The sequence below is a fragment of the Schistocerca gregaria genome, chromosome 9 (genome assembly GCF_023897955.1).
Source record: "Schistocerca gregaria isolate iqSchGreg1 chromosome 9, iqSchGreg1.2, whole genome shotgun sequence".
Classification (NCBI taxonomy): Eukaryota; Metazoa; Arthropoda; class Insecta; order Orthoptera; family Acrididae; genus Schistocerca; species Schistocerca gregaria.
In genome coordinates, this window is record NC_064928.1 from 247,842,118 (window position 1) to 247,861,502 (window position 19,385).

General features: G+C 41.1%; 1 protein-coding gene across 7 annotated transcripts in view; it reads left to right on the forward strand.

Moving 5' to 3' along the window:
• Window positions 1-19,385, forward strand: part of LOC126292223 (G-protein coupled receptor moody) — a 1,247,805-nt gene that overhangs the window by 1,215,050 nt on the left and 13,370 nt on the right. For all 7 annotated transcript variants that reach the window (XM_049986090.1, XM_049986094.1, XM_049986089.1 and 4 more), the window contains exons 7-8: window positions 3,417-3,528; window positions 7,446-7,697. In XM_049986090.1, coding sequence (XP_049842047.1) covers window positions 3,417-3,528; window positions 7,446-7,697 — 364 coding nt within the window. The remainder of the gene's footprint in view (window positions 1-3,416; window positions 3,529-7,445; window positions 7,698-19,385) is intronic.

The window sequence follows — 19,385 nt, forward strand, 5'->3', positions numbered from 1 at the left end:
ATATTTATTAGGTAATTCTTGTAGGAGTCTTGACAGTTCCTCAGGAATAACGTGTTTGAATGAAATTTTTTTTATCTGAGTGGCTGGTTGGCTGCTTGTCATGGTGTGTATTTATTAACTGCTGCGCTATATTTGAGAAATAATTGTTGAAAGCACTAGCAACATTTTTGGGATACCAGTTAGTTTATTTTTATTCATAATTAGCTCTGTGTTACTGCGATTAACTGGCTTGGTACCCATTTCTTTCCTTATAATTTGCCAGGTTGCTTAGTTTTATTCTTGGAATCACAAAATATTTTGTCATTTTCTAGTTTTTTTCTTTTCTTTTGAAGTAACTCGTGTTAGTATTCTTTTGTATCTTTTGAAGTATGCAATAAAGCCACAACTGGTATTATGCTTGGAGTACTCATACGATCTCCTTTTATTTTGCACATGACACCCTTATCCCTTTTGTAATCCACTTGTCTGTTCTTTGAGTAGAGTTAGACATACGGTAGTTGTTTTCTTGGGAAAAGCCATTTCAAAAAAAAAGTTTGAATGTAGCCATAAACGTCTCATTGGTCTCATTACAGTTATATACTTCTTTCCAACTTTCACCCGTTAGGAGAGAACAACAATAGTCCACTTTTTCTAATATTGAAATTCCTTAGAGTGTGTTGTATTCGACTGGGAAACTGGAGTCTTGAAACGTTCATTGCAAGAATTTGAGCGCTAAAACCCATGTTTACAACTTGTGTGTTATAGGCATATTTGCACGTATTTATCAAGATCTGATCAATAATAGGTGGAAAGATAGGTGTTTCTTGAGTTGGTTCAGTTACCATTGGACTGATGCTGAACGGCTGTAGTAAATTTGTAAGGTCATCTCTGAATTTATTGGAATCAATATTAAAGTCACTACATATAATTCCATTTTTTTCTTGGGAGAGTGAATTTCTTCCAGGAGTTCCTTCATATGATTCTAAAACACTTTTTTGTCTCCATCTGGTGACCTGTATACACAAATAATAACTATTTTGCCTTGGTAGTTCAGCAATAGTGTGTTCTATATCTTTCACAGGGAAGTTTATGTTATTTCGTTACAGTATTGAATTCAATATTTTCTTTGAGCCAGTGTTCTGTAAAGCATAGTACAGAAAGATGATTTAATGTTATTTTTATTTCATTTAGTTTATTCAGGAGCGACTGAACATTTTGATGGAGTAACTTAAAATTAGGGACAGGGAGGGAATCATTTCTTTCTTGACTACTTACCTCACTATTTGAGCTAGTGTACTTAGTGGTAAAAAATCCTCGTGGTATTTGCCGTATGGCTTGCTGGTTCATCGTTTGTGGTTTCCTGCCTTTCTTCTGTCGAAATGTTCCGAATTTTCACCCATCATAATGCGGCTTGCAGCTTTGATTTTTCCATTTAGATCTTGTGCGTCATGTCTAAGCAGTAGTGGACGAATTTTTAAATTTGTTTTTTGTGTGAGTGTAAATATGTACTCCAGAGAATCTTTCATGTTCCTCTGCAATTCTTCTAGAGGTTTAGTAGTGCCAATTGTGCCACCAATAATGATTAAAGTATCGTTGAGGGAGAAGTTATCAGTTAATTTATCTGTGGTTTTCACAACTTGCTTAATTGGCGCCCCAGTTTTATAATACTTTGCACACTGAATTTTTTGCCCAATTGGTCTTTTAGTATACTCCCACAGTTTCTGCCATGACTGTCGCTTAAAACAAGAATTTTATTTCCTTTTGTAGCAGTTGTTTGAGGCCTAACAGATCACGAGTTTTCACACGAAAGATGGTTACGGTTTTTCACAGCATTTTGCTCATTATGAGGTATTTGTGCTTCTGAATCCTTGATTTTAATCTTCATAGCGCTGTTTTCTTCTTGCAACACTTTTTTTAACTTTGTTCTTGATCATTAGAGATCAATCGTCAGAAAAAGGCGTTGTTTCTGGTGAAATTTTCGGCGCAATTTTCTGTTCACATTTTGGTGTTTGAAATAAGTAATTTTCATTTTTAGTGTACTGATACTAAACTGTAGACCTTACAATTTTCACACGAGTTCTTTTTTACTGGAAATATTTTAATTTTTCTGAGGAGATGCACGACATACTTTTGCACTGGCCGCCATATTGAACACTATTGGTTGGCAGACACATTTTACTCAATGACTGGGCTGGGTAAAGGGTGATAGGAGGGTATACATCAGTGTAAAATACACACACTCTGCAACTCCCCAGAGGAGGAGGAGGAAAGAAAAGGCTCAGATAGTTTCTGTCTTAGTCCTTTTGGGAGAGTTGTTGTCTTCGGTCCAGAGACTGGTTTGATGCAGCTCTCCATGCTGCTCTCTCCTGTGCAAGCTTCTTCATCTCCCAGTACTTACTGCAACCTACATCCTTCTGAATCTGCTTGGTGTGTTCATCTCTTGGTCTCCCTCTACGATTTTTGCCCTCCAGTACTAAATTCATGATCCCTTGATGACTCAGAATATGTCCTACCAACCAAGCCCTTCTTCTAGTCACGTTGTGCCACAAATTTCTCTTCTCTCCAAATCTATTCAATACCACGTCATTAGTTATGTGACCTACCCATCTAATCTTCAGCACCACATTTCGAAAGCTTCTGTTCTATTCTAAACTATTTATCATCCACGTTTCACTCCCATACATGGGTACACTCCATACAAATACTTTCAGAAATGAGTTCCTGATGCTTAAATCAGTACTCGTTGTTAACAAATTCCTCTTCTTCCGAAACACTTTCCTTGCATTGCCAGTCTACATTTTATATCCTCTCTACTTCGACCATCATCAGTTATTTTGCTACCCAAATAACAAAACTCATCTACAGCTGTAAGTGTCCCATGCCCTAATCTAATTCCCTCAGCATCACCAGATTTAATTTGAGTACATTCCATTATCCTCATTTTGCTTTCGTTGATGTTCATCTTGTATCCTTCTCTCAAGAAGATATCCATTCTGTTCAACTGCTCTTCCAGACGGAATTACAATGCCATTGGCAAACCTCAAAGTTTTTATTTTTTCTCCATGGAATTTAATTGTTGCTCGAAATTATTGTTTTGTTTCCTTTACTGCTTGCTCAATGTATAGTTTGAATGAAGGATAAGCTACAACCCCGTCTCACTCCCTTCCCAACCACTGCTTCCCTTTATTCTTATAACTGTCATCTGGTTTCTGTACAAATTGTAAATAGCCTTTTGCTGCCTGTGTTTGACCCTTGCGACCTTTAGAATTTGAAAGAGGATATTCCAGTCAACATTGTCAAAAGCTTTCTCTAAGTCTACAAATGTAGGTTTGCCTTTCCTTGATCTATCTTCTAAGATAAGTTGTGAGTATTTGCTTATAATGGATACTGTTGGACCCATTGACTGCCCCGGCCTACAGTTTGTTTGTTGTTTGCAGGTGGCAGCAGTGTTTGGCAGAGGGCGCGCACCCAGCGGCAGCCCCTGCTCCGTCCGCAGATACAGCAACAACAACCTGGCCGCTGCACTGCCCACCAGCCCGCCCGTCCCAGGTAACTAACGAACTGTACAGTGTCATCGTCAGCTGTTCAGGCTATTTCTGGGGATGGTGCAGAGGCTGCAAGAGCAAGCTGCTGTCCAGCTGACTAAAACTATGTTTCCGACCTGAACCCAAACTTGTGCCTTTTGTGGACGGGGGCTCTTACTGCCTGAGCTACTAGAGCATGCCTCACAACCACCCCGCTTAGACAAGTGAGGAGGTGTAGCAGTTAGCACACTGGACTCGCATTGAGGAGGACAATGGTTTGAACCCTCATCTGGCCATCCAGATTTTGGTTTTCCATGATTTCTCTAAAATCACTCCAGACAAATGCTGGGATGGTTCCTTTGAAAGAGCACTTGTGATTTCTGTCCCCAAACTGAGCTTGTTCTCCATGTTTAATGATCTTGTTGTCGACCAGAAATTTGAAGCGCATCTTCCTTCCTTCCTTCCTTAACAACGAAACCCACAGCCTTCCTTCTGTCAGTACCTCTTCTCCTACCTACCACGTATCTTCCAGGATGAGCATTCGCAGAGGAAAGATTATTGAGGATAAATGGCTTAGACACATTCAAATAATCCATCACAATTTGTGAACAGTTATGCCCATGTCTTCTGTACGAGGAGGAAAAATTTCCTCTGGCTCAGAAATGTTTTCAGTATGTCCTCACAAAACTTTTTCATCTTTTTTCCAACAACATAAAATGTGTCATAGGTAGTAAAGCAAGCTTTGCAAATGTAACCCGAAATAATTCCTTCTAGCCTATTATGACCATTCCAATGGCCAACTATCGTCTAAAAACATCTAATCTGTAATTGAAAAAGGAACAAAACCACCCAAAGCTAGTTTTTAAGTGAAGTTCTATGAGTAAAGCAGACAAAAGTTCACATAATTGTACTTTTTGTCGACTTGCAGTGTCAGAGAATTTTTTAAAATGATCTCAATGATTACAACATGCACCACTGCAATATTGACCTTTTGGTCATTTTAAAATAGTTATGTGCTGAAAACACAGCAGTAGTCAACTTTAATGTTAAAGAAAAAAGTGTGAGGGCTTCTACAGCTCATCACATACACCATTGTTTTGTGACAGTGTGAATTTTACAGCAATTTATGCATGTATCCAGATATTGTAGTGTAGCACAGTTTATACTTTTACTGTGCACATTAAGGCGTATCTACACCCTTTTTACTAACAGTTTATAATTCGGCCAACTTTTGGAGTAATAGGTAATATTTCAGCCAAAAATGTGTATCCTGTATTTGTCAAATTTTGAAGGACACAAATATAAAACATGAAATAGTTGCACAGTCATCAATGTTCCAGGTGATAATGCCATAAATCACTGTGACTCTTACTACAAAGCTTTATATATCAGGATTGTAGTAGAGAAGCAGCGTAACACACTAGTCAGCTGGGTGACGTAAGACACGGTTCCACTGGCTCAACAAGACACTCACAGAGCTAATGAAGGCATGTCTTGAGATAATATACATTGCTCACATTATTCAGTTTGAATACTAGCTCAGTGTGGTTCAACATGCCAAAAAGTGTTCCAATAGCACAAAGTCGGAAGATTCTGTTCCTGAATTTGGTGAGAACTTCTTCACCATTGATAGGGAAATATTATTTTGTAACTGTGTGAAGTTAGTGTGCAAAAGTGTTTTAACATGCAACAACAGTGTAATACTGCTCAGTACAGCAGCTGTGTGAAGATAAGTGCTGAAAATTAAATCAGATAAATACTGTTCTTTGAGAAGACAAGTCCATCTGACTGTGTGATATGGCAGTGTTTTGCAACATCTCATTGAAGAAGCTGAAGAATCCACAACACATCCAATTCCAGATGAATCTACATCGAGAAAGAAATGTTTATGTGTGCCCTACGAGAAGTTGCTCAACAAAAAGCGGATTAGTGTTGCTGACCAAAAGGTCTGGGCGAAAACAGTGATGTGGGTGGGCATTATGTTGCAGAAGTTGATAGGCATGGAGAAATGTTCCTCCTAAAATGTGAAACTTTCAAGACTGAAAACGACTTGCCATTTTGTTTGACAAGTTTATGAATTTACTGTGGCTGGGTGGTGTAATCATAGGCATTGTTTTGTTGCTATAGACAGGTGGTATTTAGTAAAAGGGTAAAGCAATCAAAGGGCTTCAGAATCGGCACCTGCCTTGCCCTTGCATTACATAAGAGGTGTGACAAAAATTACTCTGATATGTACAAATTAATTTACTGTGGGACGAAAATCCATCTGAAAGCTCTGCTATTGGTCCAGAAATTCAAGGAACAAGCATCTTCACTGCCCCCCCCTCGCCTCTCAGCTTCAGGCTGCTGAGAATTATTGTACCAAAATCAAGACAACTTTCAATTTTTTGTGAGGTTGACAGCAATGAATCAAGCATGGTAAAAAATTGTGAGAGGTCTTTACAGGTACCTTGTCTGGAAAAATTTGCCCACAGCAGTGCCAACAAAAACATGACTTGAAACTGGTGGTACTCAACTGTGCTGGACATTGTGCAGAGTGAGCTGGGTCTAGCCTCGTTGCCATGTGCAACTGTGCAGAAACTGAAGATAAAAAGTTCTGTCAAACTAATCTGGAACACTGCTTTTGGTGTATGTCAAAAAAATGCAGTTTTATTGTTTCCACTTTACGTGCAGGGTTCTGTTAACGTATGTTACCCCACATAAAAAACTTACTTATGTAGAAAAATCAACTTACCCCATCTCAAAAACTCAACTTGATTTACATTACCTTACCTAAAAATAAAACTTGACTTGCTTACCTGAAGAAAGCTTAGCTTGACTTGACATGTTTACCTAAAAATAAAGTTGAGTTGCTTACCTGAAAATAAGCTTGATTTGACTTGCTTACCTGTAAAGAACTTGCCCCTACCCCTTCTGAACCCTCGGCCTCACCTCACTGCCCCCCCCCCCCCTCCCCCCAAAATAAGCTATTACTTTCAAACAATACAAAAAGGAAGTACTACCCTCTCAATCTGTTCAGAAATGAATTTTGTATTACATTGTATGTAAAAAAAAAGTCAACAGGAATGCTTATTCGAAAACTTACATGAAGCCATATTTTTTATGTATGTTTTAGGTCATAAATGCTTGCACATTTTGCTCTTTTTCACATCATTAAAATCCAAGCCCTAGTCATGACATTTCACACTGACTGCACAGTGGTAATGAAACCTGTACTCCCCAGACTTGAAGGAACAGATAACTCTTCCCTTGTATTCAGAATTACATAAATCCCCCTAGAATATATGTTTTTTTTTGCCTAAATTCATAATGAATTCCACAAGCTTTCTTCTACATGCAGAGCATTATGTTGTATTTATTATAAGTTATCTCCAATTCCTGCTGACCCTTAGTTTTGTATTTCCTTGACCTCTCTGTTTAGATACCAACAAGACTTCATTTGCATGAGGCAGTTACAACAATTTAGACAGATCAAAAATTGTGGTTTAGCATAAAGTTAAATACTTTGAATAAATCCTTGTAAGGAAACATATTTTGCATGAATTATGCTGAAAGTCAGCAAAGGTGTCTACCTTCCTCTTAAGAATGGATGCTAACTGATAACTGTGCTATTTGCTTCCCATTTTTTGTATTTTGATGAGGATTGAAAGAGAGGTAGCAGGAGGGATAGAGCTGCTCAACTTAGCAGCCAGTCTTTGGAAAACCATGGTAAGCGTACATGAACAGTGCAACTAAGCAACAGGCTAATTGTGTCTGTCAGTGTAGCAGTAATATGATACCTGCTCTGTCAAGTTTTTCGTATTAAAAAACCAAAACACTTAGTATGATCCTATGTCCAGATTCAAAGCAGTTGTTAAAATGCCTTTGACATAATAACAGTTCCTTTAACAGTGCAGTATGATGATTTGTACATTGGCAAGCAAACATTTATGTTGCCAACAGGGAAGATGACGACGAAGGACAAGAAGCTTCTGAAAATGATCCTGGTGATCTTTGCATCGTTTGTGGTGTGCTACCTGCCCATCACGGTCAGCAAGACATTCCACTCGGTCACCAACCTGCACGGGCTCAACATCGCTGGCTACATCCTCATCTACCTGTCCACGTGCATAAACCCCATCATCTATGTCGTCATGAGCTCAGAGTACCGCCAGGCGTACAAAAACCTGCTCATGTGCCGTGCCTCGTCTGGAGGTAAGTACTGCTACTACTATGGGCACTCGAGCAACAGTTCACATTCGTTACCTGACATCATACTTATTATTGGCCTTAACTGTGCAGTGGGTCGTGTCTAGAGTTCAAAAAGAAGACTGCAGTAGGTCACTCGCAACACATGTCCTCTGTTATTTATCGGGGTTGCCACAAGTTCTGGAAATCAGGGAAACTTGAAAAAGATCTCGTTTTTGTCTCAGCAGATGTAATTGTTTGTTTAATGAGATGTCAGGCATCTTAAATTCCTGGCAGCAGCAGAGTACATGTGCCATTTTCCTGCTCCCTCATTCTTACTGCTTCTCCTTTTTCTACCTCTACCTTTCCCCTTAGCTTGCACTCAGCACTTCTTGCCTCTAGCCTAGCAGATGCTGAATCTGATGAGAGGCAGGAAGGCGTGATGAGTGGTTTGTTTGGGTGTGGTTCTCGGAGACTGCTGACACAGTGGTCATGTGTGTGTCTGCTGTCATTTTCTGACAAAAGCTATGGCCAAAAATTTTGTTGAGAGAGTGTGATTGCTGGGCCACAGACAATCATCTTTTACGGTGAATTGTTACTGATTCTCAGAGTATCTGAATAAGTCATTTGTTGCACGGATTGATCGCCACAGTCTCTTTTCATTGACATGGTGTCTGACCCTTGAATAGCTGGCCGCACAGGTGTATTTTCATGACGGGCCAAAACCGCAGGCTGTTCCTGTAGGTATCGGGCGTGCCGACCTGAAGCTATTCGTTTCCCACTAATGTGCAGGCCCTGCATCTCGGATCTAGTCTCACCGATCTGCCTGCAGGCCAGGTCCGTTAGTGTGTGACATTATGCTATGGATTTTCATGGGCGGAGGACTGTGGTGCTCCTTGGTGTCAGAGGTCGAGGTCACATGCAACCGATTTGAGGAATTGCGACTGTCTCACTGCAAGTACATTGTATAAGTGTGGCATTTTATTTCTTGTAGTAGATTTTGGCACTTCGAAAGTAGTTTATATATATAATCTACAACTTTGTTTCTGCTGTTTTTTCTTGAAGTTCGGGGCTTTATAGAAAAAAAAATTTAAAATTCATTGTAGTGCCCATTGCTGGCCACTACATTCTCCCATCTTTTGGATAGCACATGAATCCTGTAGCGGAAGAACTGGGCGTCTTTTGTGGGGATCCACGAGTCAATTCAATTTTGCACTTGTTCTTATGATCGGAAGTGCTGGTCAGCCAGACTGTATGGCACTGATTGAAAAAGGCGGTAGTCAGAGAGAGCAACGTATGGAGAATACTGCAGGACTTCTCATTTCAATGTTTTTGTGTATAGTTTGACCGGTTTTGTGACATGGGTCAAGCACTGACCTGCTGCAATATTACCTTTATGTGTCTATCTATCGCTTTATTGTGGCCATTTGTGTTTCAGTGCTGGGCTCAAACGCATCAGTCACTTTCGATAATGATGCCCTGTGACTGTCTTCATCTGTTTCAGTAGCTACGAAAACATTCTGTCTTCCATCACCATGCTGGTCTTTGATATCCAAATCACCATTCTTAAGGCGTTGAAAACATTCGCTGCATGTTCTTCCACTAATAGTCCCCTCACCATTGGTCTTATCCAGCATTTTAAGAGCCACAGCCACAAGTTTATTCATGTTAAAGCATAAAATGGGTATGTAAGTTGACGTACTTACTCGAGAATAACCTTATAGTGCAATCACAAATCGACTAATATTTTTATGGCATTATGTTTACAGAGGCCTAAGCTTACTGTATTACACCTACAACCAACCACCTGAACCCCCAATTGCTGCTATTGCCATCTATTGCAAAACAGCAGAAGCAAAGTTGTAGACCTAATATTAGAGAGTATGGACGATAAGAGGAAGATGAAAATTGTGGCAGTCGCTGATGGTTTGTACGCTATGTACCCATATATTTCTTGAAAGGAAAATCACATAATACCTGTAAAATAATAGATATAACACAGTGGGTAATAACCGACAATAATGAACATAGTGGAACAAACATTTTATTGGCCTATTTTTTTTCTGAGGTTACTTATGAATTCTGGGAAGACATTTTAAATCTGTCTTAGGACTTGAATGAAGTGCATATTTTTGTTGCCAAACATGTTTCATTTTATTGAAATAAAATAACAACAGTGATCTTAATGAAACTATGTATATAAACACACACACACAAAATTTCGAGCTTTCGCAACCGGCGGCTGCTTCGTGCGAGTATATACCTATCCTTTTTCCCCCCTAAGGTAAGTCTTTCCGCTCCCGGGATTGGAATGACTCCTTACCCTCTCCCTTAAAACCCACATCCTTTCATCTTTCCTTTTCCTTGAAAGCGCCGGTAGACAGGCACAATAAAATTTTATTGTGCCTGTCTACCGGCGCTTTCCCGCTTGGTAAGTCTTGGAATCTTTGTTTTTAATATATTTTTCCCATGTGGAAGTTTCTTTCTATTATATGCATAACAGCTCAAGAAAGCAAAAAGTTCTCACACTTGCAGTCGGGTGGCGGTGTCTTCAAAGTGCGACGATTCGACAAGTGACATACTCATCATCTTCCTAGCGAAGTACCGAGGCTTTGCAGATGCCAGTCCCTTTATACCTCCTGTGTGCCCCCCACCACCTGGCTGCGGAAGGCTGGATGCAAAGGAGCCGGCGGGCGGGGTGGATGGTGAGCGGGTGCGCTGTTCATGTCTCCGTCAGAGCATTCCTGTCATGTTTCGTGAGCTGGTCGGTTCTTGGTGCTTTCATGGCATTTTGCAGCTAATGCTGGATTCCAGGTCACGCTAAGTTGATAACTTTCATTCTTGTTCACGAGATTCTTGTGGATCTGTATTTCTATCGATTCTTTAGGGACACTGTCCCAATAGCTCCGAGCTTGGCACAGCACCCTGGTGTTCTCGAAATAAAAGGTGGTGTTTTTTTTCATACTATGTTCAGCTATAGCAGATTTCTCTGTTTGTCCAAGTCGGGCGTGTCTGATGCGTTCCTCACACTTCTTTGAGATTCAGCGCAGCGTTTGTCCAATGCACTGTACACCACATTTGCAGGCAATGCTGTATATGCCAGGTGTGTTGAGTTTGAGTGGGTTTTTATCTGAGCCCAGCAGCTCTTTCATCTTCGGCAGTGGTCGGAAGAAGGTATTATGTTTGTTTGATTTTCTCAGTAGCTTCCCGACTTTGGCTGACAGGGGCCCCAAATATGGTAGAAAGGCAAGTCTCTTTTTTATCTTCTCGAAATTTGTCAGCCTGTCTCCTATTGAAGGCCCTACCTATCTGTGTTTCACTGTACTCATTTTTCCTAAATAGCTGTCTTAGGTGATGTAATTCATCTGAAAGGCTTTCTTTGTCACGCGCACCTTGTGTACCAAGGTGGTCATGCTGATTAAGGAGTGCCAAGGCATCTTGTAGAGGTACTTAAGTGAACAAGGAGGTGACGTCTTGGCACTCCTTAATCAGCACTTCGAGCATATAACAGTGAAGCTCTTTGAATATGCACTTACGACCATCTACTTCAAGCGGATGGAGTGGCTGTGGGATCTCCCCTTGCTCCAGGGATCGCAATTCTTTATTCGGAACACTTCGAGGAAGTGGTCCTACAAACTGCTCACCATAAACCCAGGCACTTCTTCCGCTATGTCGATGGTACTTTCATGATTTGGCAGTATGGCAGGAGTTTATGGACCACCTAAACAGCATACATGAGAATATCACCTTCACGGTGGAATTAGAGGAGAATGGCTATATTCCATTCCAGGACATACTGATTAGGAAGAAGGCAGATGGCACACTGGGTCATTCAGTGTTTAGAAAGAAGACACATACAGACCTGTACCTCCACGCAACCAGCTCAATGCCAGTCAGTACTGACCACCTTGGTACATAGGGGGAGCGTCATTTGTGACAAAGACAGCCTCTCAGATTAGGAGGTATTTTCTTTGATTAGTAATCAAAACATCCTTGGTCCTGGGTTTGAACCCTGCCACTGTTTAAATTTAGACTCAAAATCATTAGTATTGGCAGCTGAAGACGTCGTCCCTCATTCAGTCAGTGGCCTTGTCAAAGAGTCTGGATAGGCAGACAGAGGTTCAGTACACTCTCTTGCCTTTGGAGTGGGAAACTGCCCCAAAAGGTGGATGAATTAGCAACAATCAACAGCATGAGGATGTAGAAGGCAATGGAAACCACATATGATGTCTTGTGAATACAGAAGGCCTATAATTGAAAAAGTGTCATGATGATCTCTCCATTGGCAAAAGATTCTGCAATAGTCCCCCATTCAGATCTCCAGGAGGCAACCATGAGAAGAATGTTGAGCAACCCATGAAAGGATAACATTCTAGAAGTTGGAGCATGGAATGTCAGAAGGCTAAACGTGGTAGCGAACTTATGAAATCTGAAATGCAAAGTCTCAATCTACACTCCTGGAAATTGAAATAAGAACACCGTGAATGCATTGTCCCAGGAAGTGAAACTTCATTGACACATTCCTGGAGTCAGATATATCACATGATCACACTGACAGAACCACAGGCACATAGACACAGGCAACAGAGCATGCACAATGTCGGCACTAGTACAGTGTATATCCACCTTTCGCAGCAATGCAGGCTGCTATTCTCCCATGGAGACGATCGTAGAGATGCTGGATGTAGTCCTGTGGAATGGCTTGCCATGCCATTTCCACCTGGCGCCTCAGTTGGACCAGCGTTCGTGCTGGACGTGCAGACCGCGTGAGACGACGCTTCATCCAGTCCCAAACATGCTCAATGGGGGACAGATCCGGAGATCTTGCTGGCCAGGGTAATTGACTTTACACCTTCTAGAGCACGTTGGTTGGCACGGGATACATGCGGACGTGCATTGTCCTGTTGGAACAGCAAGTTCCCTTGCCGCGCACTATTCAGTGTCCCCTCGACAATCACCAGAGGTGTACGGGCAGTGTAGGAGATCGCTCCCCAGATCATGATGCCGGGTGTTGGCCCTGTGTGCCTCGGTCGTATGCAGTCCTGATTGTGGCGCTCACCTGCACGGCGCCAAACACGCATACGACCATCATTGGCACCAAGGCAGAAGCGCCTCTCATCACTGAAGACGACACGTCTCCATTCGTCCCTCCATTGACGCCTGCCGTGACACCACTGGAGGCGGGCTGCACGATGTTGGGGCGTGAGCGGAAGACGGTCTAACGGTGTGCGGGACCGTAGCCCAGCTTCATGGAGACGGTTGCGTATGCTCCTCGCCGATACCCCAGGAGCGGTCCCCTATGGCACTGCGTAGGATCCTACGGTCTTGGCGTGCATCCGTGTGTCGCTGCGGTCCAGTCCCAGGTCGACCGGCACGTGCACCTTCCGCCGACCACATTGATGTACTGTGGAGACCTCACGCCCGACGTGTTGAGCAATTCGGCGGTACGTCCACTCGGCCTCCCGCATGCCCACTATACGCCCTCACTCAAAGTCCGTCAACTGCACATACGGTTCACGTCCACGCTGTCGCGGCATGCTACCAGTGTTAAAGACTGCGATGGAGCTCCGTATGCCACGGCAAACTGGCTGACACTGATGGCGGCGGTGCACAAATGCTGCGCAGCTAGCGCCATTCGACGGCCAACAGCGCGGTTCCTGGTGTGTCCGCTGTGCCGTGCGTGTGATCATTGCTTGTACAGCCCTCTCGTAGTGTCGGGAGCAAGTATGGTGGGTCTGACACACCGGTGTCAATGTGTTCTTTTTTCCGTTTCCAGGAGTGTAGATATAGTGGGTGTCAGTGAAGTGATATGGAAAGAAGACAAAGATTTCTTGTCGGATGAGTATAGGATGTATGGACAGCAGCAGAAAATGGTATAATGGGAGTAGGATTTGTTACAAATAGGAAGGTAGGACAAAAAATATATTACTGTGAACAGTTCAGTGATATGGTTGTTCTAACCAGAATTGACAGCAAACCAACACCAACAACGATAGTTCAGGTAAACATGCGATGTCACAGTCTGACAATAGAGAGACAGAGAAAGCATATGAGGATATTGAATGGGTAATTCAGTACGTAAAGGGAAATGAAAATCTAAAAGTCATGTGGGGACTGGAATGCAGTTGTGGAGGAAGGAGTAGGAGAAAAGGGTACAGGGGAATATGTGCTTGGCACAAGGAATGAGAGAGGATAAAGACTAATTGAACTCTGTAATAAATTTTAGTTAGTGATGGCGAATACACTGTTAAGAAACCACATGAGGAGGTGGTACGTTGGGAGACACAGGAAGATATCTGTTAGATTACACCATAGTCAGACAGTAATTCCAAAATCATATATTGGATCTTACGACATAGCCACGAGTGGACGTGGACTCAGATCACAATGTAGTAGTGATGAAGAGTAGGCTGAAGTTTGAGAGATTAGTCAAGAAGAATCAATATGCAAAGAAGTACTAAGGAATTAGGAGGTATACTTTGAGTTCTCTGAGGCTGTAAGCAGTTCAGTTGAAGAAGTCCATTCACCCCCTAGAAAGGGCAATCATGGAAGATGGAAAGAAAAAAAATAAATACAAAGAAACCAGGGGTAACATAAGAAATACTTCAGTTGATGGATGAAAGAAGGAACTACAAAAATGTTCAAGGAAACTCAGGAATATAAACATACAAGTCAATTAAGAATGAAATACATAGGAATTGCAGGGAAACTAAGGCAAAATGGCTACATGAAAAATGTGAGGAAATCAAAAACGAAATGATTTTAAGAACTGACTCAGCATGTAGGAAAGTCAAGACAACCTTTGCTAAAACTAAAAGCAAGGGCAATAACATCAACAGTGCAACGGAAATTCCACTGTAAAAATGCAGAGGAGAGAGTGAATGGGTGGAAATGAGGAAAGACTTGTCTGACGACATGATAGAAAACAAAACAAGAGTCAATTTAGAAAAGATAGGGGATCCAGTAACTGAATCAGAATTTAAAAGAGCTTTGGAGGGCTTAAGATCAAATAAGGCAGAAGAAATAGATAACATACCATCAGAATTCCTAAAATCATTGGGGGGGGGGGGGGGGGGCAGTGGTAACAAAATGAATATTCACATTGAGGTGTAGAGTGTATGATTGTGGTGATATCCCAACTGACTTTCGGAAAAATACTGTCCACACAATTCCAAAGACTGCAAGAACTGAGAAGTGTGAGAATTGTTGCACAATCAGTTTAAAGCTCATGTATCCAAGTTTCTGACAACAGTAGTGTACAAAATAATGGGAAAGAGAATTGAGGATATGGTAGATGGTCAGTTTGGCTTGAGGAGAAATAAACGCACCAGAGAGGCAATTGTGACATCACGGTTGATAATAGAAGCAAGACTGAAGAAAAATCAGGACATATTCATAGGATCTGTCAACTTGGGAAAGGTGTTCAACAGTGTCAAATGGTGAAAGATGTTCAGAATTCTGAGGAAAACAGAAGTAAGTTATAGGGAGAGATGGGTAATGTACTACATATACAAGAGCCGAGAGGGAAAGACCAAGAACGAAGTGGTCGGATTAAAAAGGATCTAAGGCAGGGATGTATTCTTTCGCCCATACCGTTGACTGTATACATCAGAGAAGCTATGATGGAAATAAAAGAAAGGTTCAGGAGAGGAATTAAAATTCAAGGTGAAAGGATATCATTGATAAGATTCACTGAGGGTAGCAATGTCATCAGTGAAAGTGAAGAAGAATTACAGGATCTGCTGAATGTAATGAACAGAATATGGATTGAGAGTGAATAAAAGAAAGATGAAAGTAGCAGAAATGAAAACAAGGTTGGTGGTCACAACATGGATAAAATTAAGGGTTTCTCTTCTCTAGGCAGCAAAATAACCCATGAAGCAGGCTAGCACTGGCAAAAAGAGCATTCCTGGCCAAGAGAAGTCTTTTTATATGAAATGCAGATCTTAATTTGAGGAAGAAATTTCAGAGCACAGTATTGCAACATGGACTGTGGGAAAACGAGGGAAGAGAGACTCTGAGATGTGGTCCTACAGAAGAATTTAAAAAATTTGGTGGACTGATTTCAGTTTCCTTTTATAGTTCCACAATCTCAAATGCTTTGATTCTATTCTCTTTTTTACTGCAGTCATAGATATACTTTCTCAGTAATTTATTCCTCAAAATAAAGCCCGTGTTCAATACTAATACACTTCCCCCCCCCCCCCCCCCCCCCCAATGAATGCCCTCTTTTCCGGTGCTTCTCTGCTTTCCATATCGTTCTTTCCTCATCCTCTGTATGTTATTTTACTTCTGAGGTAGTAGAGTTACTTCTCTTCATCTACTAAGGGGTCTCCAATTTTAAGTTTATCGATACTCACATTTCTGATCCTCTTGATTATGGTAAGTCTTTTCAGTTTTCATTAGACTGTTTGTTCCATTCAATGGGTCCTCCAATTTTTCCTCTCACTTTTTCAAGAGTGGTGCAGAAGTAAAATCAAGAAATGAGTGTGGGAAAAGAAAGAAACAGTGACTGAGTTAGATACCCTCATCTCAACGCAGCCCAACGGCCAACTTACTTGCAGATTAAAGGATCAACTATGTTATCATGTATCTGGGATTCAACTCTGACAACCGAGAGTAGTCCATGCTTTTGGAGTTTGGGAGCGTTGCCACTAATGTTGTAATCTCAATGGATGTGATTGTCCGCATGTTGGTGTTGCTTAAGTAGATCAGCTGCATTAGTACTTGTACAGGTTAAGACATATGTTGTGCTCATGATACATGCTATGCCCTTGTGCAGTTGAACACCTTCAATTTACCTTTTGTATGCTGTTCTTTTTGCCATTCTAAGCTTAGTTTTGAAGGATGTCTTACATTCAATATGAATTGTAAAAAAAATTTACTTTCTGCTTAGTTCCATTTTCAGGAGAAGTTTTCTACATATGGTGCAAATATATTTTGTCTAAAGCATTGTTAAGTTCATCTATGTACCACTTAGTATTGTTCTGTATATGTTTGCTTCTTCAGCTGATTTATTTTAAAAAAAAAAAGAGCAGAACAAGTATGCCACAAATGCAAATAAATTTGAATCAAGTTCTCAAAAGCAGTTTGTTTCATTTATTTCGTTTTGACACAGGTACATACGGTCCCCACTTAGAAATATTAAATTTCTGAAATAATTGCTTTACTACTACTTCCTTCTGCCCTCTACCCCTACTTTTGAGGGGAGTCTTTCAATTTTGTTTTGGTTTAGCCTAAATGTGCAAATCTCTCACCAACAATACTGATGGTGTACAAATTCCTTTCAAAGCTAATTATGATGTTACCTACACGTGCTTTGCCACAATACAGATTGAACATTATGAGGAGGCAGAAAAATGACTAGCTGACTCGTTTCCCATTCTGATATGGCAGTCCTGACAGACAGTAATCTTTTGTTTTAGATTTTTAACCACTTTTTCATTATTAATACAGAGTTCTCAAAGAAGATACCCTTGTCACCACCTGGAGCTCTATAGAGAAGTGTAAGAATTAGGTTATGATCCACAAGTTTTACAAAGCTGAATTCCTCATCTGTTTTGGAACATTGTGTGCTAATACCAGTTTTTGTGGATCTTGTACCCTCTTTAGCAAATATACCTGCCCCACCATCCCCCCCCCTCCCCCCCTTACATCATCCCTCTGATACCCATTCCTGAATAATTCTCACTGAGCTGTTGAGATTCAGCTTTACTGGCTTTATTTGGTGCAAACATTTTGAATATTACCAGTTACTGTGATTGTAAAGGAATCAAATAACATGTAAAAACGAGTAGAAAAACTAAGTATTTAGTGTAAACCCAACCAGCTGAAAAATTATCCTGTCAGAGTGCAAAAAAAGGCAAATATGCATCTCTTTAAAGACTTTGACATGAAAGAGGGGAACTAACTTCTACAAACCTTATGTCACCTTCCTCATTAAAAATCTGGCAGCATGCAGACATATTCATGCTCATTTAACAACAAACATTCACAATCCTTTTACCCAGTCTCTCTTTGTAGTATAGCCTTCACACTCATCTCCCTCTCACTACCACTGCATCCTTTTTCTCCCGCTGATTTGCAGTATATATCCCTATATGTCACAGCCACAGTCTCCTGCCTCACTCACACTGTCTCCCTGTCCCTGTCTACACAATATATCAGCAGCTTAAAAATTCTGGGGGAGGGGGGGACTAACTTATTCTTTCCTCTATGCGGGCGTGTTTCAAATGTTGGTCTAAAATGCGCCTTTCCCTATATGAAGGGCGGTCAAAAAGTTTCTAACTCCAGATAGTTACCATAATGTCTCCCACAAACTCACTGTCTTACGCAACAGTGAAAAATTGGGAAGAATGTATGTGGAAGCTGTGCCAAGAAGTGGAATACCTGTCACTGTTGAAATAGTGACTGCAATTCACAGTACGATATTGCAGGATCATTGAACAATGTGAAACTAAATCTAGAACCTCCCCTGGGTGTGCTCATGACATTGTTGTGGATATTGTGGGAATGTGGAATGTTTCATCTTGGTGGGTTCCGATAGACTTTAATGCACATCAGAGATGGGAGCATGTGCAGTGTTGTGAAGAAATCGTCTGCTAATCTGAAGCAGATAAAGATGGCTTTCTTGCAAGGTATGTGACAATGGATGAAACATGGGTTCACCACTTTGATCCTGAGACAAAACAACAGTCACAACATCCGTCATCCCTTACCCCAAAAAAAAATTGGGGTGCAAAAATCAGCCAGTAAGGTGATGGCATTGGTCTTCTGGGGGTAATTATGGTGGGTGTAACTTTAAATACATCATACTATTGCACCCTCCTGCACTGTTTCAGAGAAGAGAGAGAGAGACAAAAAGGCATGGAGTTCTTTTGCATCAGGACAACACACCGGCACCCAAAGTCCTTGCAAACACTGGACACACTGCTTGACAGGTTGGAATTGTTACATCATCTGCAATGTTCTCCAAATTTGACTCCATCAGACTTTTTTCTTTTCCCCAAAACTAAAAAAAGGTCCAAGGGATGACAATTTGACAATGATGATGCAGTGAATGCTTGGTTGGACTCTTCAATTAAGAGCTTTTATTTGAATGGTTTGCAGAAGTTATGTGAGCATGCTTGCAACTGTATTAGTGTACACAGATATTGTATTGAAAAATAAATTGGTATTATGAAATTTCTGTCATTCTTTATTTGTTGGGCTAAAAACTTTTTGACCCCTTCCTCGCACTTACGTGTTGAAGTTTGCCAGATTCCGTCCCCCCACCCCCCAGCCTGTGTATGGTCTCAACTCACTCTCTTTTTCACTTCCACTGTCTCCTCTCTCCATCCACCTCTCTTTTTTCTTTTACTGCCACTGTCCATCAACATTTCCTCTCACTGTGATTCCCACTGTTACTCTCTTCATCCATCTCACTTTCTCTCTCCATTTGTCTCCCAGTGATATAGTCTCCTCCCTCTTTCACTGACACTGTTCTATGCTACACTCTTACAGCACAAAAAGCATGAATATGTTCACAAGAAACAGAGCAGAATGAGGATTCATGCAGCTGGTTCCCCACTTTTTTTGTCAGTGTATTTGCAACAGGAGTTTTTTCACCTTTCTGTAGCTTGGCAGTTTTCAGCTGCTTCCCTTCTTTTCTCTGCTGCTGCTTATATAAAGTGAATACTATTGGTTAAATCAGGATGGCATAATGACAATATTATG